Genomic DNA, 24,480 nt, shown 5'->3' with positions numbered 1-24,480 from the left:
TTTCGGGAATGTGTCGTCAAGATGCCAGAAGAGAAATGGAGGAATAAATGTAGCTGTGGGTATCGAACTACGACTGCTTCAACAACGCTCAATACTCGCTGATGATGAGTGTACAGGCACAAAAGACGACATCTCCAACAACAAACGCCAGCCGATGCAAATATGATAATCGTCCGCGCACATTGATTGTGGGGTCGACCTCAAGCTGAAGATAAGTGCGCCCAGCGCGCATCCGAATCTACCTCACCCTCCTCACTACAATGCTGTCAGCGCACATCCTCCACGCTCTTAGAATCTCGACATTTCTACCCTCCACGTACCTGCCATAATATAAAGCGGACCAATGAAGTCTCGCAAACCTACCAATCATAGACCCACCCAGAATTTGCAGTCATGAACTCTTCACATGCCTCCTTGAGGGCAATGTTTGGTCTCAGCTCGTTGATGGTAAGAGTCTCTCTCGTCAGCGGGTCCGTTGGACTGCGTTTGAGGTGCTCAATCAGCGTAGCGCGCTCGTACGATCTTCCATTCTTAGTTACGACCGGGTCGTGCATAATCTCAAACGTTATGCCATCGACGAGGTAATCCGGGACCTCACGTTTCTGCTGATGCTCCGGGTCAGAAATCGCGAATGCGGTTCTGAGGTCGTCGCGCTTCTTCTCGAACTCTGTCTTTCGCTCTGCTTTCTCTTCCTGTCCATCTGAACGACTGGTTTCCGCTGTCTCCATACGTGCTTCTATCTCATCCATGTCCTTCTTGAACTCTGTTTCTAGCATCATTTCAAGGTCGGAGAGCAGATCGCCACGCCGCCGTATCCTTTCTCGCTCGCGGATGTCCCATTTGGCTTTCTTGCATTTCAAAACGAGAGCGGATATTGTGGCTGCGTTGGAGGTTTGTTGCGCGGAGGTGGTGCATAGTTCGTAGGCCATGAGGGCTGAAGATAGGGCTTCGTTGGGATGATTAATCGCGAGTTGAGCTTGCGCTATACTATCATCAGCCTGGGATTTGACATGCAGAGCTCGCGCAATGGTGGTAAGGCGACTGTCACGATTGACGCCCCTCTGTAGGGAATGAGAGCATACCCAAGTAAAAGAATGCCTTCATGTTGTCCTTCAAGAGCTCAATACTCCGTATACAGTCATCTATAACTCCTTCCCATTTCTCCAACTTTAGCCTCGCATTTGCGCGGTTCGTGAACAACAGAGGGTTGGCGGAGTTCTTCTGAATCGCCTGCGAGTACAGCCCCTCAGCTCCTTCGTAGTCGCCATTCTTGAAGCATTTGTTGCCCGAGTTCTTCAGCTGCTCGGCGGCATATTCGTTGCCTGGCGGAGGCATAACGGGGTAAGTGAGCGAGCGACGGAGGGGGTAAGGCTGAAGGTTAATCGACGGGAGTGAGGGCGGAGTTAAGCTTCAATGATTGGTAGGGCCGCGGGGGTGGGGCGCTTTTTGTTGCGCCTCGCGATGGAACCTTCGAGACGATGGATACGATGCTGAGGTGAGCAGTCCGGAGTCTTCGGATGCGATCTATGCTGTACCTGCAGACAAGATCTCGGCAGTCATCGTAGGGGCAGCAAGCATCGAACACGGTAGCATGATGCAGGCGCGTTGTAGGCGCCACGTTTGAGTCGCATGCACAGCCACGCTACGATCATGCAAGCGAGACCCTGGGACAGTTGTCGCGTGCTATGGTCAGTGACAAGACAGCCGGAGCCAGGCAAACGCAACCACAGAATTGTAATGCTATTCGTACATAATCAACATGCATCAGAGTATCATAGTGAACCTCTTCTGTAAGAATGTGTCCTGAGTACACAGGCCAGAACGAATCAGGACGCTAGTCCACCTGGTGGGGCACCACTTCGGTTTCTCCTGTCGAGTTCACGAAACCCACTCCTTGAGTCTTCCCTCCAGCCTCGCCCTTGGAATCTCTCCTGTCCTCTTTGTATAGGTTGGGGTAGCTTCTCTGCCGCCGAACCTCACCCCCCTCGTCCGTGTCGTCGATCCTGTGCCGACTGGGCGGCGCACTTCTCTTCCTGAATCTCTTTACATCATCTTCGCTCTCGGCACATGCATCGTCGGCTTCCAAGATGGGGCTCCTAGTCGTTCCCCTGCTGCCACTCCTGTTGCGTGCTCGTCCTCTGAATGTATGATCAGGCTCGGCATCACTACGCCGCCTGGTCTTCTTCTGGTCGGATGTGGGCGGAGAGACGGAAGACGTCGGAGACGAAGGGCGATGATGTTTGCGGTGATGCTCTCGATATCGGGAACCGCTGTTGCGATCGTGGCCGCGAGATAGTGAGGATGCACGGCGTGGAGAATGCTGTGACGACTGCCTACGTCGCTTGAGCCGGCCACGCTCTTCTGCGTCTGCTTCTGGTTCGATGATGGTTGGAATCTCTGTCGCGGTTGTCTGTACGGATGACGAAGTAGCCGGTGGGTCCGGCATTGTGTTTGCAGACATTGAAGATGTTGCCTGGGTGAGGTTTGGCCAAGTTCAGCTCAGCTGTAGAGTGTGAAAGAAATGCCAGATGCTAGCAGGTCTAGGCATATCAGACCCGCAAAGTAAGAGGGGTGCATTAGTTCACGCCTGACGCAGACGGGCCGTTTGGATGAATGATGGCCTGGGCCGCATGTGAGCAGTCGTCCCAAGCGTCAGATGTGAAGCGTAGGGTAGGTGCGACGTCATACGCCCAAGCGCCATCACGCGCTAGCCTAGGGCAGGCACGATGCTTTGTGAGTTCCGTCGCCGTCGCTTATACGACGAACACCACAAAAAGCACACATAGGTTGCAGGCGCACACTCATCTGATGCCAACTGTATGATCGCTTTGTTGCAACCATCTCAAATGTCCACATCTGTGGAGAAATGGTCTTCATGCACCTTGCAATAGTCCATCAGTCTGTCCACAGTCAACAGCGCTCATTCAACACCATATCTAGGTCACCAATAGCTGACCAACCGGGGTTATCCGACGACGATAGTACAAATTCGGAGCAATGAAAATATACGGGTTCATGGCTCGGTAGTCCGCACCTCGAAAGCAAAGATCACCATCCAAATAGGCACTAGACTTGAGAAAACAGTAACACAGTGTAATAAAGGCTAGTATTGCCACATATAAAATCCACGCTATGCGGGATGCGGAAACCCTTTTTGTGAGATCGAAAGCAAAACCTGGGTGGAAGATAGAAGAGCACACCCAAAAACACCTGTCCAGCGCCCAACGCTTCTAAAATGCGAATGCACAACTCCACTACTTTTGCAACTACGCATCATGCTGCTGCTGCAACCCATGATGTTCCTTCTCCTCGCTCTCACTCTCCCTCGCAACAGCAAAGCTCTTGCGGACCGCCATATCCGCCTTTGTCTTTGTCATGAGCGCATCGCGGATATCCTGCTTGCTCCTTCCGGCCCAGGACTCGAAGTTCTTCTGGCTGAGCGGCCAGATGGGCATGTTGCCTGGGCGGCGCATGAATTCAGCGGCGGCGGGAGGTGGTTGCGCGGTGATGGTGTCGATGTCCATTTCGAGTTCTTCGCAGTAGGCTTCAAGGGGAAGATCGTTGACGTCGTGACCGAAGGGGTTCTCGATTTCGCGACCGATGGCTGAGAGACCGATGCTAGAGGTTGTCAGCGTTGATTATAGGAAGTGGATTGAGTGAAACTTACATAATGTAGGCGGCGAAGATGCAACCGGGGATGGTGATCCAGCGGAGGTCATCCCACAGTTGGAAAGGCAACATCATGACGTAGACCCAAGTGATTTGCGAGATAGCGATGGAGTAGGCGATAGGCAAAGGAGTCTGGAGAACACGATCCATACCAGTGAGGGCCTCGTTGAGCTGAACAACACCGGTAATGGCTTGGTTCTGGTAGAGACCGACCTTGAGCGTTTCATTGTCGATGATGCTGTGGACGTAGCAGGAAAGATGGTTCAGGATTTCGAGAGACAGGTTGCCGAGAGGCTTCTTGGAGCGCTTGATCCTCTTGCGGGGGTTCGACTCGGCGAATGTGACACCGAGGTATTCACCAACAGCCTTGATCTTCTTCTTGTCTCCTGGCTTGGGGATGTCGAGCTCAGCAGCGCGGGCGAAAGTATCCAGGTACTCAATGCGGTCGCGAAGATCGGGGTAGTCGATACCAGGCTCAAACCGGAGCCTGTGCTTGACAGAGCAGGCAAATGCGTTGAGAAGGTTGAGCGCAGAGAGCTTGTTGAGAAGATCCTCCTTTCCGAGGTCGCCTTCGCGTTCGGAAGTGTGGTACCAAATGGTCCTTGCCAAGTTTTGGCTAACAAAGATCAACTGACTCCAGTACTTTCGGCCCTCGGTGTAACGCTCGTATGCGGTGCTTGTTCGGAAAGAAATGGCAAGACCAACGACGAAACCAAGAACGGTCAGAAGAAGAGTGCTGACTTTGAGCTCAAATATGAATTCAGAGACGCATGTGATGAGAGTCGACCAGAGAGTTACTACTGTGAGTGGTAAAATCATCTTTGGAAAGACCGAGCCGTGCATTCGCATGAAGTATGGCCATTTGCTGTGCTTGGACATGTCACGAGGACCGATCTGTTGATTGTTAGTAAGATGCAAGGCTATCATATTGAAGAGAAACCTACAAAGTAATCTTCAGCATCTAAGCTGCCGTTGGTTACCCTTCTTGAAGGAACCTGGTACGTAACAGTACGGTGTCGCCATGACCGCGGTGATATGGGTCCCTCAAACTCCTCTGCTGGCTTGTTCGTACCACTCGATGAAGGTGGTGGTATCTCAATATTATCTGGGCGAAGCGTCTTCGTAGTCGAAGCATTAGACGCCGCCATCTTGTCCGCAAGTATCGGATTCAGTGTGGCAACCGTCCAGCAGTTGAAGTGGTGTTAAGCAGTAATGCTATTCAAAGGACAGGATATGGTCAATGCGAGTGAGCGAGTGATGTATATGGAGAGCTGGTGTAGCTTTTGTAAAGACTGAAAGCAAGGAATGCTAAAGAAGATGAGGAAAGAGTGTGACAAAAGCAAGAGGTAGGTGAGGTAATATGAGTAATGAAGGCAAGCGAAGACAAACCACTCCCGTCAGGAGTAAAGATCTCCCACCCAATGTTTAAATATAAAACACGCGTATCTGCACCTTCGCACAAAAAAATCCTCGCAAACCCATGGCGCCCACGGGGATTCGCTCCCGCACCTTTGGCAGCGCCATCATGGTCTAACATGCGATCCGCGACACACGTTGGCATGCAGGGGCCGTCTGGCACATTGTGCCCCTGAGCCAGAAGGACGACGGTCTGGCCAATCCGAGTGTGGGGTGCAGTGGAGTCTCTTCGTAAAGTTGACAATGGCGACGAATGACGGCAGGGGCGCAGCTTGAAGCAGCAAGGGGCGACACGCGGAGCCCTGTTTCACGAAACGTATCTCGCCGTGCCAAGCACGCCACTGGGCGTATTGAACGTGGTGTAGTCAGCGATGGTCTGCCTTACTTGGGTACCTATCGTCCGACTGTAGTCGCGCGTGTGCGGGGCGCTATCGATAGCGATCTCCATAGGCTATTGCTGGCGTAAAGGTTCTCGCATGAAGAGGGCATGCTGGTGCGGGCTCTTCGTGTTCGATCGACAAGACCTTTGTGTCAGGAAATGTTCACGTCGAAGCCCGGCTGGCAGGTCTAGACTAGGGCGTGCCGAACCGAGGCTAAGATTACCCCTGACAGCATCGCACCAATGGGCGTGCTCGCGAACGATTCAACGTGAAAAAGCCTCGTCAGCAATTTCTAGAGCATCGGGAACACTGCTCGGGCGTGCAATTTGGCACATTGGCATGCGACGAGGCCGTGGCAAGCTAGCCATTACGCCGCACCCGTAGCGACGCGGAACCGCGAGCATACCTAGGTAGCTTGCTTTTTGCCTCTTAGAGACCCATGCGCTGATGAACCCGCCCAAAGCATGTGTCAGGTATGTCAGGTACGATGTATATGCATCTACACAAATCCACAGAACGGGTTTTGCTTCATGGATTGTACTTCTAGACACATCGAAAGCGCACAGAGCCTTTACCCAGTCGCTTCATCTCCGGCCGCTCGTTCTCACCGCTTCGAGTCACTTTGACCAGGAAAGGAAGGAAAGCCCTTGACTATTTCGATGGCTGGCTACCTCCTCGCAATCCGCCTCATTTCCGCTCTCCCTCTTTTCAACTCGATGGCCAATTCTCTTGTCTTGAATGTCTTTCCATCAACGCAGACGCGCACTTTGTTGATCTTCTCTAGCAGCATGCGATAGTATCGTGCCTGGTAATCCACCGTGTTGAACTCATTTGCAGCCCAGAGTTTGGCCCAGATATTGACCAACTGGTCACGTATTACATCTGTCCAGTTCTTAGGGAATTCTTGTATCAATGTCGTCGACAGTGATCTTGATCTGTACATGAGAGGTGTACCATGTCGAGTTCCTTGAGGTAGCACGTTGAGGACGACTTCGTCAATAGAAGCGATCTTTCGACTCTTAGAGATGGGGTCCGGGCCGTGCTCAAATATGTGCCTGAGCGCTGCACACACTTCCCAAGCTGTGCGGTTGTAAGGAGCAAGCTCAGCTGTTACATTCGGCTCAGATATTCTGATGTCCACCCACAGCCGCTCCATGGTCGTCGTGTATGCCTTGGATACGGGTACTCTGCTACCCAGGCCTGTAAGGTGACTTGTGATGGGAGCAAGAAGGAATGATGCCCAGCTCGACAAGACATTAGTAAATGACGCGTTCCCGCCGTCTTGCTCCCTCCGAAGATCGTTTCTTTTTGTTGTGACGAGCGGCGCAGAAAGCCACGTAAAATGATATGTGCCGGAAACTTCAAAACAATCCATGCATGCAGCAAGCAGCCCTTTCCGCTTCGTTCTCTGGATAATTTGCATCATCTCCTCATTCACTTGGCGGTTGCACGCCAGGAAGCTAGCACATGTAGGCGGTCTCCTCTGTGATGCGATTAGACAGCCAAGTGAGAAAGGCGATTCAGGCTCCTGTATGCGGCACCATCCGGTGTCTGATCTGGTATCCTCTAACGATGGACGCGGTCGGCATGATAGAAGCAGCTCTGTGTATATAGCATCGCGCAATTCGCGGGGCAAGTCTAAGAGCTGTACCATCATGAACCAAGGCTTGCAGTTACTACCACAAAGTCTCAAAGATTATGAAGCTGCTGGAGATGTAGAGAAGGTGATACGACATTATCTCCAATGAGATGAAGCCTCGCTTTGTCACCCCAGGCCAAAAATTGAACCGAATCCGAAGTCTGGGGTAATACCAGGGTGGTGTGATCGTTTCCTTTCTTCTGGGACGGCGAGTCTGATGGCGTGCCTGAGGCTGTTTCAGAAGTGCACCTGGGCAGGTACACCTTGCGATAGCACGAGAGACTATGTCTGAGGCGCGTTTTGGATGAGCGCAAGGAAGTCGTAGGATCGGCAGCTGTAATGCAAGAAATTGATGGGACTTGAATGATTGGATAGACTAATGGTTGTGATGCTCAAGTACCAATTGATAGGATGGCTGGCGTGCGCTGAGCTATGAAGGCACGGGGCTCCGGATCTTCCATAGATACGTGGCGTCATGCTTGGCACAAATCGTCGGATTACCGTCGGACCGTACAGTAGAGTTCGATGTCAGCAACATGCCGACACATCGACTTGTCGACTTGAGTCAGTCGAGTAAGCACACGCCGGGTTAATTCGGAGCCGCACCAAGTCACAGAGATCACAGGCGCACCAATCGATGTACATGTTCATTGAACGACAAAGAGATCTTTTTATTCCGCAAGAACTCCCGCTAGCAACGCATGTGCTATGCTGATCTAATGTAATTGGACGAATATCACGTTAACACTGCCTTGTATTGAGGCAATGACAGAGGTGACTGGGTCAGAGAAAGTTGTGAAGTAAAACCGACATGTGTCTTTCAACATGGGGATCAAAGGTATCACGTTATCCTGCTATGGCATGCAGGACAGCGGTGACTAAAAGAGACGGGTATTTACGACTCTGCTGGAGCAGGGACAGAGTCTGTAGGCTGGGCCGTGGCAGGAGCCTCTGTTGCCAGAGCGCGGAAGCCATCGGTTGTGATGTTTACAGCACCAGCTTGTACAAGCTGTAGACATGTTAGCAACTAAACGGAAGCCATTCTTTAGAAGGACAGGACTTACAGCGCGGCTCAAATCATCAAGAAGATCCTCAGGATCCTCAATGCCAACGCACAATCGGATGATGTCTTCAGGCATGTTCCTTTCCTTTCTGGTCTTTTCGTCAATGCTTGCGTGACTCATGCGGCAAGGCATACTGATGAGGGAGTTGACGCAGCCAAAGCTGACACTGATGCCCCAGAGCCTTGCGCTCTCTACAATGCGCTCACTAATGTTGACATCGCCAGTTTCGAAGGACAACACAGCGCCAGCGCCGCGTGCCATGCTCCAGTGCAAATCGTACTGTGGGTGCGACTTGAGACCAGGATAGCGGACCTTGAAGCCGTGGGACTCAAGGAATGTGGCAACACGCATGGCATTTGCTTGTTGCTTCTCCATGCGGACACCAAGGGTCTTGATCCCACGCAGCAGCAGCCAGGAATCGAACGGCGAGAGACCACATCCTGAGGCATTGATTGTGAAAAAGAGGCGATCTCCGAGCGCGGAGTCGTTGATGGCAATGACGCCTGCCATGAGATCGTGGTGACCGGACAAGTACTTTGTGCCAGACTCGTAGACGATATCGGAACCGAGATCGAGCGGGTTGAGCAACATGGGCGACATCATCGTATTGTCGACAGCGACCACGGCGGTAGGGTTCGCGGCGTGGGCGATGCTAGCAATGGCGGGAATATCACAAATCTTTATCAGAGGGTTCGTGGGCGTCTCGAGGAGCACCATGGCCGTCTTGTTGCTCACTACTTCGCGTACTTTCTCTGGGTTTGTGGTGTCGACGTGGTGCACGATGATGCCGCCATGTGTCGAGAGGTACTTGAGCAGTCTGTTTGTTCCGCCGTACAGATCGTCGCCGGTCACGACTTCGTCGCCCGGTCGTAGGAGGCGGGTGATGACGTCGAGTGCGCCCATGCCGGACGAGACGACAAGCGCGCGGTTGGCGTTCATGATCTTGGCAAGGTGACGCTCGAGATGTGTTCGCGTAGGGTTGCCGGAGCGTGTGTAGTCGTACTCGCCGCCGCCTCCGGTCGCGGATTCCTGCTTGAATGTCGCGGACTGCGCATGTTAGCCTTTTGGCCGCCACCTGCTACCCGAGCGAGATTCGAGTGTCGCATACCTGGTAGATGGGCACAGAGCTGGCGTTGTACTGGTCGCTGCTCTCCGTGTAGACCAGCTCCGTCATGAGGGCATACTTGCGGCCATTGCGGGGCGAGCTGGGCGCGGGCGATGGCGGGAGGTTGTGGCCGTCGAGGTCGAGCGGGACGGCCGCCTTGCCAGCGGCATTGGCCTTCTTGGAGCTCTCTCCAGCCATTGCAGTTGTTCTGCGTCCGCGGTACCGGCTTGATTGAAGCCGAGTGGCGGGGCTGCACGAGTTCCAGGCGTCGCGTTGAGGCGATGACGAAACCGTTCGATGTAGGGCAAAGCAAGACCAGAAGCGAAGCAGTCTAAATGTCAGAGGGCTTCAGGTTACGGGTGTACGAGTGCAGAGGTCAAGAGTGTCACAACACGGCATCAAAGACATGTGCACGGCTGCGTTAGCCCGTCGTGTGGGGAGTCACCGCTGGAATTGCGCCATCGACAACAAATCGGCAGTTTTCCCTCGCTCCGAACATCGCCCGCACTATCTCGCCTCCGAACTACGGGCGTCGTGGGCCCTTACCCCGGATTCAGACAAAGAACCCACAACAATACGCCTGTCGAAATTACCTGGATGCTTTTGACTATCTGATTATACGGGTATACCTAATGTGACAAAGCTGGCCTTACAACACAATTACCATCCTCCCCACCAAGCACGCTGTGCGCCAAAACCTGTTCGCCGTACCAAATGCCTGACCGTCCCGCAAGAGCTTTAAAACCGCGAGAGCGTTGAATCCAACGATACAAAGAAATCCAGTCCGAAGCGACCACAAGTGCGAGAAAAATTCGATCATCGGGGAGTAATTGCAGGGAACGCCTTCCTCACGTGAAGGTTCATCTTGAACTCGAAGATGCCCTCTTCTGTGCCACAATACAGAGTCCGCCCATCCTGGCTCATGGCGAGTCCTGCCGTCCGTACGCCCAGTCTCGCATCATGTGTCGTTCGGCTTGCGCCTCGGAGACCCAGGCTGAACTCGTAGGATTCAAGAATAGGCTGGCCAGCACGGGTGATGCGAAGACGTTCACGTGCCTGCGTCAGTTGACGGATTCGACGAAGCTCGCTGCGAAGTTCAGGCGCAGTAGCATGGCTGTCGGCTCCAGGCGCATGTGCGTTAGTAGCGCGGGTTGTAGCGCGGTCCTGTTCAGCAGCCAGTGCATCTTGAACAGTGCGCCACGCTTCATCTGTCGAAGCAACTAGCTCGTTGGTCACGCGACGCGCGTGTGCCGGCACCGCGTTTGGCGAGCGGGTTAGGACAGAGTCAGTGATATTGGTGAGGGCAGCTGGGGCATTGACTGTGCCTTCGTTTATGGAGACGATGACGGAAGCCCGACGGTGAGGTGTTGTGCGCTCTTGGAGCCAGTTGCGTGAGTGAGTCTGCCCAGTCCTTTCTGCCATGAAGCGAGCCATCGCGTCGGCTACCTCTCGAGCTGTAGGCTCCCTGCATCTCATCAGTCTCACACTGCCGCAGTAGTTTATGGGTCACATACGGTACAGTGTTGAGTCGCTCAGAAGTTGTGTAGTTGATACTTCGGGGCGTTACTTCCTGCTCATCCCGAGCCTCTTCAGGCTGCCTATGCCTTGTCCGCAGAGCACTAAGCACTTGCCTTTCGCGCACGGTTAAGCCAAGTGGATCGTTGTCCGACTCTACTACACCCAGCCGTCGATGTAGCCTCTGTCGCTCAGTGTCAGTTTCGAGGTATTCATTCGCGACATTGGCGGTCGTCGTGTTGCCTTCCCCGTCTAACGCGCGTCGATATCTTCTGATCAGATCCGCTTCTCTGCGAAGCTCATGCATTTCAGGACTGAGGTTGAGGTCAAAATCAGCTATCTCAACTGTCTCGAGACCTTCCTCTTTCGGATCCAACGTGAGGGTTTGCTTAAGCTTGAGGCCAGCTCGCAAGTCGGCAATGCACACCCTGCCTTGGTCTTCGCTCCAGATGAGGAAGTCCCATGGTGCTGGCGAGAAATGCATCGTCCGCACTGCGCCAGGCCCAGTTCGACTGTCCGGCCTAGTAGAACTTATCAACTGTAGGATCGCGTCTTCACCGTATTCGACGAGTTTTAACAGTTCGATATCAAAGACTGTGATGTAGCCGCATTCTGATCCCACTGCACAGAGACGTCCTGAGGGGGACCAAGCTGTAGTAAAATAGCCGTCTGCATGGGAGTGAGCGGGCCTATAGAGGTTTACTCTGTGTAGCTCCGTCCACACGGGAGGCGTCGACTGCATCAGCCCCTCGCGTATCTTATTGCTAGGCTTCCGCGAGTCTGTACGTTCGAAGAAGAAACCAATGGGGGCGTCACCGACAGCCACGAGCATTTGGCCATCGGGGGAAATGGAAGCATGGTTCATTGCGAACTCCAGGTCGATGACTGCCAGCTCCAGATTCTGTGTAAGAGAGTATATGCGCACCGTCTTGTCGTTGTTGGTGAGGACTGCGACAACATCGTCCTGGCCGTTGCCTTCCGCTGGCAGCTTGTGTATGGATATGGAGTTGACGATATCGGTTCCAATCTTCTCGAGGCGTACGCGCGAAGCTGCACCTAGTATGGGCGGGCGAGGCAGGCGGTGCTGGAAGTCCAAGGGCAACGAGGCGTCAACGTCGGAGGGATCCGTTGGGGGGAAGCCGGTCACCTTGATGGCGGCGAAGTTGCCGTGTTCTTCTCCCCCCACGCAGACGTAGCCGTAGCCCGAAGCCGTGCAGCGCGCTTCCCAGGGCAGTGTAGTAACGTGGGCCTGTGTTCGTGTAGCCGCATTGAGGCAGTAGACGGCGGCGCCACTCGCATAGTAGACGAGATCTGGTTCGGGGCACGAGATGAAGTGGCGCAATTGATAGTGTCTGCACCCGTCAGCGTCGACCCATGGTATTGCAGTGTCTGGCTGGCGCTCACGCGATGGGGATCTTGGTCGGGTAGTACGCCTTGTGAGCCAAGACAAAGGTCTCGGTGTCTCTGCTCAGGAAGTCATCGACGGCCATAGTTTGCGGTCAGGCAGGAGAAGGCCGCATGTCTCTGCGATGCTGGGTGGAGCCGGTGAGGCTCAGCGGCAGCAGCAGGCACTCTACGTCACAGTTGTCTAAGCGCAGAAGGCTAGAGGGTTTGACAGGAGGGGCTGCAGACAGGTTCGAGGGCGAGATGCAGCGGGTGCGTAGATTCTAGGTGTATGTGGGCGTGCGTTGGATATGTCGTAGGGCGGGCTGGCAGAGTCGCCGTGTCTCGCGCTGCTCCAGGCGTCACCATGGTCAAGCATCTTCCCCACACGCGAGCGAGATGCGCCAAGCCCTGAGCACAGCGACGCACGGCGAGGGCCATGACACAGAGTGCAGAGGCCGTCATCGCGTCATCCACCAGCGTCGCCCACTGGCAAAAAGTGCATTTCGCCCCATCTTCCGGAGGTAGGTCGCATGCGCAATTGTTCGTAGCAACTCGGAAGCACAGACATTAACAGCGGAACCTCGGGCGGCGATTTTACACCAAAACGAGCTAGAATCTTCTCCGAGAATTTTGTCCATCGTCAAAGCTTCCATCACTACATCATATATACCATCGCCCTCCCACCATCCATCTCTGCACCCAATCTTCTGTCGCTTGCATCCCCTCCCGCAGCGTCTCTCACATCCACAATGCTGTCCTCAAGATTATCACGGACCGTAAGCAATTGCATGCATCCAAATATACTTGACATTCTCTGACCTCATCATAGTTTTTGCCGCGTGCGGCCTCGGCGGCGCGACGCACACCCGCCTTCAGGGCCCCCGCTATGTTCACGCGCGGGTACGCTGAGGGCGGCGAGGAGAAGGTCAAGGGCTCAGTCATTGGTATTGACTTGGGTACCACCAACTCCGCCGTCGCTGTCATGGAGGGCAAGGTTCCTCGCATCATTGAGAACTCCGAGGGTACGTTCATCTGGTTTTTCACCCAAATTGGCCATCCCGCTGACCCAATCCACAGGTGGCCGCACAACCCCATCCGTCGTCGGTTTCACAAAGGAGGGCGAGCGTCTCGTCGGTATCGCCGCTAAGCGCCAGGCTGTCGTCAACCCCGAGAACACTCTTTTCGCTACAAAGCGTCTCATCGGCCGAAAGTTCACCGATGCTGAGGTCCAGCGCGATATCCAGCAGGTTCCATACAAGATCGTCCAGCACACCAACGGTGATGCCTGGCTCGAGGCCCAAGGACAGAAGTACTCGCCTTCCCAGGTCGGAGGTTTCGTCCTTGGAAAGATGAAGGAGACCGCCGAGTCCTACATGGGCAAGAACGTCAAGAACGCTGTCGTCACCGTCCCCGCCTACTTCAACGACTCCCAGCGTCAAGCCACCAAGGATGCTGGTCAAATCGCTGGTCTCAACGTCCTCCGTGTCGTCAACGAACCCACCGCTGCCGCTCTCGCCTACGGTCTTGACAAGGCCACCGACAACGTCGTAGCTGTCTACGACTTGGGTGGTGGAACATTCGATATCTCCATTCTTGAGATCCAGGCTGGTGTCTTCGAGGTCAAGTCCACCAACGGTGACACTCACCTTGGAGGTGAAGACTTCGACATCACTCTCGTCCGCCACCTCGTTGACCAGTTCAAGAGGGAGCAGGGTATCGACCTGAACAGCGACCGCATGGCCATCCAGCGTATCCGTGAGGCCGCTGAGAAGGCCAAGATCGAGCTGTCTTCCTCCTCTCAGACCGACATCAACCTGCCCTTCATCACTGCCGACGCTTCCGGTCCCAAGCACATCAACACCAAGCTCACCCGCTCCCAGCTTGAGAAGATGATGGACCCTCTCATCACCCGCACCGTCGAGCCCGTCCGCAAGGCCCTCAAGGACGCCAACTTGAAGGCTACCGACATTTCCGAGGTTATCCTCGTTGGTGGTATGACCCGTATGCCCAAGGTTACCGAGTCTGTCAAGAGCATCTTCGGCCGTGACCCCGCTAAGTCGGTCAACCCCGACGAGGCTGTTGCGATTGGTGCTGCTATCCAGGGTGCTGTCCTTGCTGGTGAGGTCACTGACCTCCTCCTGCTCGATGTTACTCCTCTCTCCCTCGGTATTGAGACCCTCGGTGGTGTCTTCACCCGTTTGATCAACCGTAACACCACTATCCCCACCAAGAAGTCCCAGGTCTTCTCCACCGCTGCTGACTTCCAGAGCGCTGTCGAGATCAAGGTCTACCAGGGTGAGCGTGAGCTTGTCCGCGACAACAAGCTCCTCGGCAACTTCCAGCTCGTTGGCATCCCCCCGGCCCACCGTGGTGTACCCCAAATTGAGGTCACCTTCGATATCGACGCTGACTCCATTGTCCACGTTCACGCCAAGGACAAGTCCACCAACAAGGACCAGTCCATCACCATCGCTTCCGGATCTGGTCTCTCAGACGCTGAGATCGAGAACATGGTCAAGGACTCTGAGCAGTACGCTGAGCAAGACAAGGAGCGCAAGAACTCCATCGAGGCTGCCAACCGCGCTGACAGTGTTGTAAACGACACTGAGAAGGCTCTCAAGGAGTTCGAGGACCGCCTCGACAAGGCTGAGGCCGAGAAGATCAAGGAGAAGATCGCTTCCATGCGCGAGTTCATCTCCCAGAGCCAGTCTGGCGAGGGCTCTGCCACCGCCGCTGAGATCAAGGAGAAGACCGACGAACTCCAGAACGCCTCCCTGAGCCTGTTCGACCAGATGCACAAGGCCCGCTCCGAGAGCCAAAACCAGAGCGAGCAGCCTCAGCAGCCTGAGGGTGAGGGCGAGAAGAAGCAGTAAATGCTTTGATCGTCCAGCACTGGTTTTTGTCTTTCTTGTTGATCGCTTCGTTACGTCCAAAAGTAGGCGTCTTGCATCCTGTCATGATTGGTCTGGTTTAGGTCACGTCTAGACGTGTACATGTCCCTGCACATGTTTGAGCATCTCTGTATCATACTTTCCGACGGTTTCTCTTCTCACATTAGCGTTTGTTTTATTACCCTTACGGATCCTTGGTACACGTCGGAATTAACGAAACAGTGATATCCTCTGGTGGTCAGGACACGATGTGGAAGGGACGATATAATGGTGGAGTCATGAATGTACCATAGTCTAGAGATGCGAGATGGTAGCACTCCGCTTACTTCTCCGCTCTACAATCTACGATTTGAAATGTTCATGCTACTGTCCTCACATTTGCGCTAATATCGTGATCAATGAACCACACTATAGGTTTACATGATCTTCTGTGCCCCGCTATCTGAACCTCGGGATAACCTCATAATGTCGACCCGCTAAAGTCTTACGTCATAGCCGACCTCACAACCGTTGGCTTCCGGCCTTTGACTATGCGCAAAGTTAACCTCAGATTGAACAGCCTCTTCCTATGACTCCATCTCACATTGCAGTCAAACAAGGTTTCCTCATCTCGCGTGGGACCATCATCACTAGATCAATCGTCACCAAGTCCATACACTGTTCATTGAAGTACTCTCCGCTTTGTACACCCACCGGGATCGGCCCATCTGGTACTCAATACCGACGCCCTTTGAGCATTCGACTCAGCTCGACTAAAACCAAGCCCAAGATGACAGACGCAACGAACCACCCCCTCTCCGGTCTCTGGCAACCGACGCAACTCCAGAAACTACACTACGGCGCCGACTCAGTCAAACAGCATCTCCTCTCATGCCTCCCAAAAGAGTCAAGCAAAGCCTTCATCATCACCGGAAACTCACTTGCTAGCAAAACACCCTTGGTAAAGCAAGTCGAAGAGCTGTTGGGAAGCAAGCACGCCGGCACCTTCTCCAAGATCGGCGAACACGCACCTGTCGCCCAACTCGACGAAGCCACCGACCTAGTCAAGAAAGACGAAAGCATCGATACTGTCATCTCCATTGGCGGCGGAAGCCCGATCGACAGCTCCAAAGCCATCAGCTATCGTCTGAACGAGAAGACTGGAAAGTACCTATACCACATCGCGATCCCCACCACGCTCAGCGCAAGTGAGTGCACCCTGATGGCTGGCTACACGCAATCCGATGGTGTCAAGACAGGCGTGCGAGCCAAAGAACTCGTTCCTCATTGCGTAATCTACGATGCCAAATTCGCCCTGCATACCCCCGAGCGCCTGTGGATGTCAACAGGTCTCCGTGCCATGGATCATGCTATCGAGCTATTATACCATCCCACCGCCACCGAGATGCCTGCCAGATGGTTAACGCTACAGTCCGCGGCCACCCTCTTCGAAGCCCTGCCAAAGTACAAGCAAAACCCCAAAGACGAAGATGTGATCACGAAGCTTCAACTCGCTGCTTTCGCTTCCCTGGGCTTTTTGGGTTACAACATCAAGGGCGGTCTAGGCCTCTCACACGCTCTGGGGTACGCACTAGGTTCTCCTTATAGTATCCCGCATGGCATTACTTCCTGTCTCACTCTCGGACATGTGGTCAAGCTCAAAGCTCAAGACCCTGCTGCAGCGGAGCAAGTTGCTCGTTTGCTTCCTTTTATCGGCGAATCGGCATCTGGTGATGCCAAGGCTGATGCGGAGAAGGTAGGTGATAGGGTGCTGAAGTTGGTGAAGGATCTGGAGCTGGATAGCGATTTGAGAAATTACAAAGTGGGCAAGGATCAGATTCCGGTGATCACTGAGAGAGCGACTGGTGGGCAGAAGGAAGGTCAGGTATATGATGCTGTTGAGGGGCTGGTTAAGGGGTTGTTTGTTTGATTTTGCATTTACTTCGCCTTCTCTACCCTTCTACCCCCCTAAGCCTTAGGCGTTCCTCTAGAAATTAAAAGCACGAGAAAAGCCTTTCATGTTCACATAAAGTAAACTAAGCTTTAGCGGCACGAACCGCATTGATCTTTCCAATCAAGAACTCGCCAGCCTCCTCCGCGTCATCGCCATAGCTGAGATGAGGAAGTAGAACAGCCCCTGCGAGGTTACCGTCACAAACCGTGTCGCGAACGAGCCCACCGCAAAAGATTCGGAGCTTGTCGCGGGGGAAGTTGGGGATCTGCTGGTTGTCACGGCGGTTTTGGGTGTCGCCAAAGGTAACGACACCAGCGATCTGGTTCTTGACACTGGCGGAGAGATCCTCGATAGCGCGGTGGTTGACTGCTGCACCTTGACTGTGGTCATGATTAGTCGTTGAATGAGTTGGAGAAGGGGCGGACATACGAGTAGCCACCGCAGACGATGACAGCCGAAGGACATTGACTGTTGATGTCTTCAAGAATGCCGCGCATCTCGCGCTCGGAGACGAGATCGGTACCACCGGGAAGATAGTTGGTGGAAAGCAGCGCTGCATAGTCGACGCCCTCAATAGCCAGGTCGTCGCCGTATTCGCGGCGCAGCTCATCGCCGAGTGGCTGACCGATGATAGAGCCCTATTCCCTCAAGTTAAACCAAGGTACAACTACCCAACCCTCGGATAACTTACCATGTTGCCTGCTTCGGTAGATCCCCGAGCCCAAACAAAGATGACATCCCTACATCCGCCACCCAAACGGCTGGAGAACTCATTCTCGGTCAAGCTGGTGCGGTCAAAGAAGATCTGGCGTGTCGCAACCACAGCAGACCCCGAGTTGGGGAGCGCGATAGGCGTGGCAGAAGAGGCGATGGCCAAAGCCAGGATGGAGATGATGGTGTTCATCATGATGAAAGTAAGAGCGAAAGATGTGTTTGGTAAAGAGACTACGGCGTAGAAAGGCGAAGGCGAAGGCGAACAGAGAGAGCGAGAGTGAGTGAAAGACAGAAGGAGCTCGTTGTTGAAGCTTGCCGGATGATTGTGAGGTGAAGATGCCTCATACTTATAAACACGGTCTGCTCAACCCTCCTTCTCAACCCACACTCTCCTCTTTTCGCAAATGATCCCGTCTCACTATCAATATCTTGGTGTGTTCCATGAGCAGCTCGCCGACGTTGCTGCCTGAGCCGAGGCAGCTCTTACTCCTCTCCACCACCCAATTAGCTAGAGCCTGAGGAGGTTCTCTTCAAGTGGCCAAGAACGTAGTATTATACCAAGACACGGGGAGGAAAAGTAAAGCCTAAGATTAGAAGTTGGTGTGTGAGATAGCAGATAAGATACAGGGCCTGTCCTAAACCTCACTCCTGGTAGTTCTGGACTGACATTGGAAGACTTTGGAAACACCAATAGCTGCTCGTAGAGCATTCGACGCACCTCGGCAACTTATTGTGTATGATTGCATGACTCTTAGATTGTCTGGGGTGCATCGGCAATTCGACGCGAACGAGATCTTTTCAAGGTTGGATTCATCGAATTGTGTCGCAGGTCCTTGCGTCTGATCGGGCTTGGCTTGCCGTGATTGAAAGCTAGATTGGGATTGTCGTCGTTTGCACCCGTCCATGCAGAAAGACGTGGGACCACGGGATTAGGCGTCCCGCCACGGCGATGAACTGTTGCTTACTGTAATCTTCGCGGTTGCAACCACAGCCATATCGATACCTCAGGCATGCACTCACCTCGTACTGACGGTCATTGCTTTCGACCTAGACAAAAGATGACTGTATTTAAGATTGATGATCTGTAGCCGTGAGCAACTCGAAAGAACGCAATTGGTGTAATGCGCATGATATTACCACACATTACTGTCAAACGTACACAACTCCCCATGATACTTCATTCCTGGTCATCAACTGGCTGCAATCATGCCTCGGTACAAAAATCGAATAGATTAAAGGTTCACAAAGCCAAGAGGATGTTTTGTGCAGATGATCGCAACACCATCGACACCCTTGTCAAACATGTCACAGTTGCCGAGGTCCCATTTCAGCCACCACAGTCATCCAATCTTTCAACAACACAATGCCACTCAACCTTGTCGTGTCTTCCTGTGACGTTTGATAGGGATGGAAGTTGCGTTCGAGATGGGCGAACTTATAAGGCACTCTCGTCTCCTTCCAAGATGCGTGCAACAACAAGTTCTACACGAGCACATCAAGTTCACTGCCCACGAAGATGCGCTACACTTCTATTGCTCCTCTTTTGGCCTTCGCATTCTTTGCCACCTCTTCCGCCCAAGAGGAATGTCCGGAGCTGCCTGGTAGCGGTGTGGAAATCGGAGAGCCGGTTCCAATCGTTCCTGGCGATGTCCCCAGAGGATGTTCCGACTACGAGATACTCGTTGGTAAGCTGCAGTGCAATGATCGCAAATATCTACCGCAACATTGACCATGTTTCTAGCTCGCGGGACCAGCGAGCCTAGCTTCCCAAAATACGGCGTCATCGTTGGTGACCCTGTTGTGAGCAACGTTTCAGCGGAACTGTCTGGAGTACAGGGGTATCCGGTCCAGGTACGATATCCAAGTATTGCTTCGAACAAAGCATCACCAACTGAATTCCTTTCAGTACCCAGCCAGCTCGCAAATCATTTCTGGTGGACGGCAAGGCGTCGATGACATTGTTCAGCGCTTGACCGCGCAGTCTTCCGCCTGCCCCAATCAGACCTTTTCTCTGGTCGGCTACTCGCAAGGCGCAAGCATCATGCACCGAGCTGCAGACAGACTGCCTACTTCTCTGTTCCCCAAGATCAAGTCGGTTGTCATGTTTGGAGACCCAAATTTGAGGCTGGGCGTAGTTGGAGATAAGTTCCCTAATGGTCTGAAGGCAAAGGTGCTGCAGATTTGTGCAAAGGGCGATCCTGTAAGTCTATCAATCGTGTTGTACGAGGGTGGGAGACAGACCATGCTGACCATGAGATGTAGGTCTGTGACTCTGGGTCCTGTCAGTTCTATCACTTGACCTACATCCGTCCCGAATACATTGAAGGGGCCGTGACGTTTATCGCGAGGGCCTTCAAGGGTATGACCCTCTAGAGCGGTACTGTGGTTTAGCAGTCTGTATGGTTGCTCTGATAGATCAAGGCATTTTGAGTAAGTATTTGGTCCTCCAGAATATGTAAGATTGAGAAACAGAGTATCGAAGCAGGTGATATACATATGTATATAATCTGAACCGGAGTGGTGACCTGCCAACGCCAACACCAACCGAACGCTGAATCGAAAAGTGATGATAGCAACCCAGAACAGACGTCGTTTGAAAAGAGCGACACGTGAAGTGGATGCCATGCCGCGAAAGGCGTCTTAACTAGCAAGTTCCCCAATCACACCGGCCACGTAGCATAGTGCCGAGGCCCAGATGGCCGTTTTGACTATACCCGCTGCTTTACCGCCCCTCTTCTTATCTTTGGTCGTTCGTCCGCTCCGGTCTTGTTCTGTGCTGCTCTCTTGATTAATAACTGCTCGCTCGGCAGCCTGCCTGCGCTCAGTGAAATCCTTCTCAAGTTGCTCTTCGCTCTCTTCTGGCCCAACGTAGCCGGTAGGCGATAGGCGTGCCGTTCCATCTATCGGATTGATGTAAGTTCTTTCTCCTGTGATGCCAGCGTCCTTGTTCTGCTCCATTGTGGTTGATGGATCGGCCGTTTGGAAGGGTCTGGTAGACGCTGTGGAACTGAGACCGCCGCGCAAGACGAGCAAATACTTGTTTGCTTTGACGATCTCAAGACCATTCTCGATGTACGGAATGAACTTAGCGGGCTCTTCGAGAGTTGATAGCGCTTCATGTAGTGGTATTATAGGAGGGGCCTTATGGGGTTCCGTTGTTGTAGAGGTGGTTAGCGAAAGCTTGCCGCTGTGCGGATCGTGCAAAAGGATTGTATAGATCGTTGGTGAGCCCGGTTCTGGTGAATGCGATGATGCGCCTGACTGAGGTATTTCACCAACAGCATCGTCAATGCTCGGTTTCGGGTCTACTGTGGCATGTTCGGTCGTTGGAGTAGTGTGGTCAGCGGTAAAGATTTCTTGTGTAGCTTTTGGGGCTGCATCGATTGCTGTGACTTCTTCTCCGCGCACGGTATCTGCGGTAGTTGTGCCACTGGCGTGATATGAGGCGTCGTCCATTGTAGGATCCTCCTTCAACATGTCAAACTTCTTCACGTAATGATCTTCAGTCAATCTGCTTTCCTTAACCGGACAGGCCGGCTGCTCGTGATCAGTGGCGACAGGACCAGACCTATCCTCGTTCGAGTTTTGCATGTTATCAGCCAGTTCGTAGTCGTCACGTTCGTGGGTCACCTTCACGTCGGCCTCTGTTGCGCCTATCTTAGATGGCGTTTCACTCTCTAAGCTCTCCAAAACGGGTCCGAATGGTCTAAACAGGCTGTGTGCAAGGGGTCCTCGCTCTTCAAACGATTTGCTCGGTGTTGCCTTCGGCATACGCGCGTATCCATCATCTGAGAGTCCACGCATAGCTGACTTCTGTGCATCGACCTCATGGGCGAGACGTTCTTCAGCAGCTACCTTGGCACGAAGCTGGGCTTTGTCGGCATCACTCATAGCGGAAGACGTCTTGGTCTGAGATGACTGCTCACGGTCCTGCGGAACTTCCAGAGCTGGGGTGTCGGGAAAGATTTTAATGTCCTCCCAGAGATGTGGAGCCACACCGTAAACGAGCATGGCACGTTCCAGCAATCGAGATAGGGCCATCTGTGTATCTCTAAGAGTTAGCAAACTGTTCGCAACAGCTTTGTAGTTTGCGAGCATGCTCTGATCAATTTCCGGGTCCTCGAGCCGGGCCTGTAGACTCCAGATGAGATAACGCGTAAGGTGAGCGTTCTTCTGGGTAATTTTCGACGCAATGCTCAGGCGCCTTTTGAACGCTGGTGAGGCGTTCTTTGTTGCGTCCGAGTCGCCGAGATCTTGGAGCAAGGCGTATGCCTTATTAAGGTCGTTGTCTGTGCTCTGGTACCGGAGACGCAATTCTTGAATTGCCCTTACTTTCTTCGGCGTCAATGAACGAAGCTTTCCGATTTCTGAGCGTTGTCGTAGAGTGTTGATAGCAGAGTCCAGGAGGTCCTCATCCGCTTTCATACGCCTCAAGAGAGGTTTAGATGCTGGAATGTCTGCCTCTAGGTCTTCGACCACTTGCTTCATCGTCGTGCGACCTTTGCGAATACGTGCTAGGATCTTGTCGAAGAACAAGCGGGTTTTCTTCGCATCCGCTTCTTCGGTCGGGTCTTGCCAGAAAAGACTAGAGAATCTTGCACCGCTTTCTTCAAGCCAAGACTTCATCCGTTCGACGCTCGACTCCAACTGGCTTTCGTCTGCTTTGTATGGGGTTTCGTCCATCTTTGTAGTTGTCCTGGGCTCACTGGATTCTTGTGAATCAAACGAGATCTCTGGCCGCTGCATTTGGCGTTCGATTCGACGAACGTATTGGTCATTGATGATCTTGGACTCAAGCATCGGATCCATACCGGTCTTTGCCTTGGGGGTGCTCTCGAAAGTGCTCTCCAATCTAGCCCGATCCGCTTTTCTACGTTCTTCGTCCAGGACCTTGCTCCTTCTTGCGGCCATGTTCGCACGAATCTCCTCCGCACTCAAGAAGTCCAAGTCGTCTTTGGGCAACTGGCTCAAGATTTTTGACGTTGACCTCATAGATGTGACGCTGCCTTGTGTACTGGGTGTCTCTTGTGGTGGGATGTGTTCTTGCGTGGAAGGTTGCTTCGTGCGTAGAGGACCTGAGCTTGGAGGAAGCGACGGGAGGGTTTCCTGCATATGTGGTTCTGAGGAGAGCTCGTGGGTCCCGTCAGTTGAGGATGCTGACATTGACGACTCGTCACCAGCCTTTGCCATGGGCGCAGAGTCGGCATCAGGCTTTGCTACGACGTCCTTTGGTATCCTCCTTTGCAGTGTGGTCTCTCTCCAGCTGCCTGTCTCCGCCGTGCCGTGTCGTTGCGCGTCTTCGTGTTCGGGCTTCTCTGTCAGGAAGCGGTCCATAAAGGAAGGTTCTCTACTGGGTGCGGCCGTGCTGGATTGTTCGATCTTCTTAGCCGCATCCGTTTTCGTTTTCGCAATGTATTCTTCAAACGACTCCGTGCTCTTCGGTCGCGTCGGCTGCTCGTGTTCGTAGTCCTGCGCTGTGGCACTAGGTGCGCTTGTTGTAGATTCGGTCGATAATCCTGAATGGCGGCCAACAATCTTGACATGAGATTGCTCTCGCGGCCTCCTGAGATCAGAGGGTGACTCAATGCCAGTCGGGTCGTCAGGGAGCAGTCTTGTCCTGGATGACGGTTGGGGGAAGTGTGATTCTCTTTCCCTACGGATATCGCGCTCTTCACTATCGATCTTGACCCGTCGCGGGTAGTTCGGATCGATGCTGCGACTCTTGCCTTGCTTCGGCGGCGAAGCGTTATCGTCGTGGCTCTCCATCTCTCTCAACATCCACTTAGGAATGCTATTGGCAAGCCATTCCCAGTCTTTGTTGCCCTTGCCACTCAACCTCTCGTTGCTGGCCCCGAAGATGGCCTCGTATGGATCATTCATGAGTTTCCTTCGCCATTGCTGGTACTGCTCTAGCTGCAACCATTCCAGGTTGGACATGCCGGATGGACGTTTGTTGCCATTGTTGTCTTCGTGTTGTGCTGACTTGGAGGGCGTGCGCGAGAAGCACCGCGTGCGAAGGGCCGCGTCGTCGGAGCGGAGGATGCGTTGCGCATAGCGTTGGAAAGGAGCGAGTGTCGGGTCCCGGCGCCACCAAGTCATGATGGAAGCCGTCAGGGGGATCGGAGGGACAAGGGATGCAGGAGGTAGACCGAGAGTCTTAGCTCTGTGGCTTGTCAGAGATGGAGGGTTACATGATTGCAAGTACAACATACCGTGATACCTATCGCAGGTCTGCTGTCCAAGGCACCGACAGCTCCTCGGAGCTGAGCCTAGGTGAACGGATAGTGGTTACATCAATAGCCGGCAAATGGCGCTGGGAGCAGTGGCGCACTCAAGGGACGAGAGCAATGCTGTGAAGAGCGTGTGGATTGAAGAGAAGATCGAGAACAGCTAAAGGCGATGGAAGGCCAGGCAGCCTCCAGGGAGTGATGGCGTCGCCATATCCCCGCGTAAGCTCCGTGCCGCTTATCATGTTTCGCGGGGTACGTTCCCGCGTGATCGCTTGTTCGCGTCACCATTTCACTGGTCCCGGTCGTCCAGAACTGCCCACACCACATGAGACGCTTTTCCTTTTTGCTGTAGATGGCATTGCTGATAGGGTCGTTGTGCGTAGCCTTCTGTTGATGGATATCAGTGAGGCTTGACGCGTACCAAGTCGCGTCACGACGCCGATAAGGCGATAAGGCAACAGCGCTACGCCCTATCGGATTTCATCTCTGGGGAACCTTTCACTCTCAGTACCAAAATCGCGATGGCAACTTTCATTCA

At 53.5% G+C, this 24,480-nt stretch overlaps 9 protein-coding genes across 9 annotated transcripts; 3 read left to right on the top strand and 6 right to left on the bottom strand.

Annotated features, from left to right (window-relative positions):
* Window positions 1-359: 359 nt before the first annotated feature.
* J4E78_001843 (uncharacterized protein) lies at window positions 360-1,335 on the bottom strand (the record flags this gene model as incomplete). The annotated part of the gene is made up of 2 exons (XM_049362496.1): window positions 360-982; window positions 1,083-1,335. The coding sequence occupies 2 exons, from the start codon at window positions 1,333-1,335 to the stop codon at window positions 360-362; spliced, it is 876 nt and encodes a 291-aa protein (XP_049225088.1).
* A 1,931-nt stretch (window positions 1,336-3,266) lies between these two features.
* J4E78_001842 (uncharacterized protein) lies at window positions 3,267-4,817 on the bottom strand (the record flags this gene model as incomplete). Its single annotated transcript, XM_049362495.1, has 3 exons — window positions 3,267-3,618; window positions 3,668-4,563; window positions 4,614-4,817. 3 exons carry the CDS (start codon window positions 4,815-4,817, stop codon window positions 3,267-3,269), a joined length of 1,452 nt encoding a protein of 483 aa, XP_049225087.1.
* A 3,182-nt stretch (window positions 4,818-7,999) lies between these two features.
* Window positions 8,000-9,471, bottom strand: MET2 (homoserine O- acetyltransferase; the record flags this gene model as incomplete). The annotated part of the gene is made up of 3 exons (XM_049362494.1): window positions 8,000-8,113; window positions 8,169-9,215; window positions 9,277-9,471. The coding sequence occupies 3 exons, from the start codon at window positions 9,469-9,471 to the stop codon at window positions 8,000-8,002; spliced, it is 1,356 nt and encodes a 451-aa protein (XP_049225086.1).
* Window positions 9,472-10,089: 618 nt separating this feature from the next.
* Window positions 10,090-12,278, bottom strand: J4E78_001840 (uncharacterized protein; the record flags this gene model as incomplete). The annotated part of the gene is made up of 3 exons (XM_049362493.1): window positions 10,090-10,738; window positions 10,788-12,140; window positions 12,193-12,278. 3 exons carry the CDS (start codon window positions 12,276-12,278, stop codon window positions 10,090-10,092), a joined length of 2,088 nt encoding a protein of 695 aa, XP_049225085.1.
* Window positions 12,279-12,923: 645 nt separating this feature from the next.
* On the top strand, window positions 12,924-15,047 carry J4E78_001839 (uncharacterized protein; the record flags this gene model as incomplete). Its single annotated transcript, XM_049362492.1, has 3 exons — window positions 12,924-12,950; window positions 13,004-13,196; window positions 13,252-15,047. The coding sequence occupies 3 exons, from the start codon at window positions 12,924-12,926 to the stop codon at window positions 15,045-15,047; spliced, it is 2,016 nt and encodes a 671-aa protein (XP_049225084.1).
* A 787-nt stretch (window positions 15,048-15,834) lies between these two features.
* On the top strand, window positions 15,835-16,974 carry J4E78_001838 (uncharacterized protein; the record flags this gene model as incomplete). Its single annotated transcript, XM_049362491.1, has 1 exon — window positions 15,835-16,974. The coding sequence occupies one exon, from the start codon at window positions 15,835-15,837 to the stop codon at window positions 16,972-16,974; it is 1,140 nt and encodes a 379-aa protein (XP_049225083.1).
* A 106-nt stretch (window positions 16,975-17,080) lies between these two features.
* Window positions 17,081-17,772, bottom strand: J4E78_001837 (uncharacterized protein; the record flags this gene model as incomplete). The annotated part of the gene is made up of 4 exons (XM_049362490.1): window positions 17,081-17,378; window positions 17,428-17,636; window positions 17,690-17,697; window positions 17,769-17,772. The coding sequence occupies 4 exons, from the start codon at window positions 17,770-17,772 to the stop codon at window positions 17,081-17,083; spliced, it is 519 nt and encodes a 172-aa protein (XP_049225082.1).
* Window positions 17,773-19,228: 1,456 nt separating this feature from the next.
* On the top strand, window positions 19,229-20,085 carry J4E78_001836 (uncharacterized protein; the record flags this gene model as incomplete). The annotated part of the gene is made up of 4 exons (XM_049362489.1): window positions 19,229-19,397; window positions 19,454-19,563; window positions 19,619-19,912; window positions 19,975-20,085. The coding sequence occupies 4 exons, from the start codon at window positions 19,229-19,231 to the stop codon at window positions 20,083-20,085; spliced, it is 684 nt and encodes a 227-aa protein (XP_049225081.1).
* A 267-nt stretch (window positions 20,086-20,352) lies between these two features.
* Window positions 20,353-23,811, bottom strand: J4E78_001835 (uncharacterized protein; the record flags this gene model as incomplete). Its single annotated transcript, XM_049362488.1, has 1 exon — window positions 20,353-23,811. One exon carries the CDS (start codon window positions 23,809-23,811, stop codon window positions 20,353-20,355), a length of 3,459 nt encoding a protein of 1,152 aa, XP_049225080.1.
* Between the last annotated feature and the right edge of the window lie 669 nt (window positions 23,812-24,480).

The sequence above is a fragment of the Alternaria triticimaculans genome (assembly GCF_023758025.1).
Source record: "Alternaria triticimaculans strain BMP 0046 chromosome Unknown scaffold_2, whole genome shotgun sequence".
Classification (NCBI taxonomy): domain Eukaryota; kingdom Fungi; phylum Ascomycota; class Dothideomycetes; order Pleosporales; family Pleosporaceae; genus Alternaria; species Alternaria triticimaculans.
Note: the sequence above shows the minus strand (reverse complement) of the source record. Positions and strands in the feature narration are given on the sequence as shown.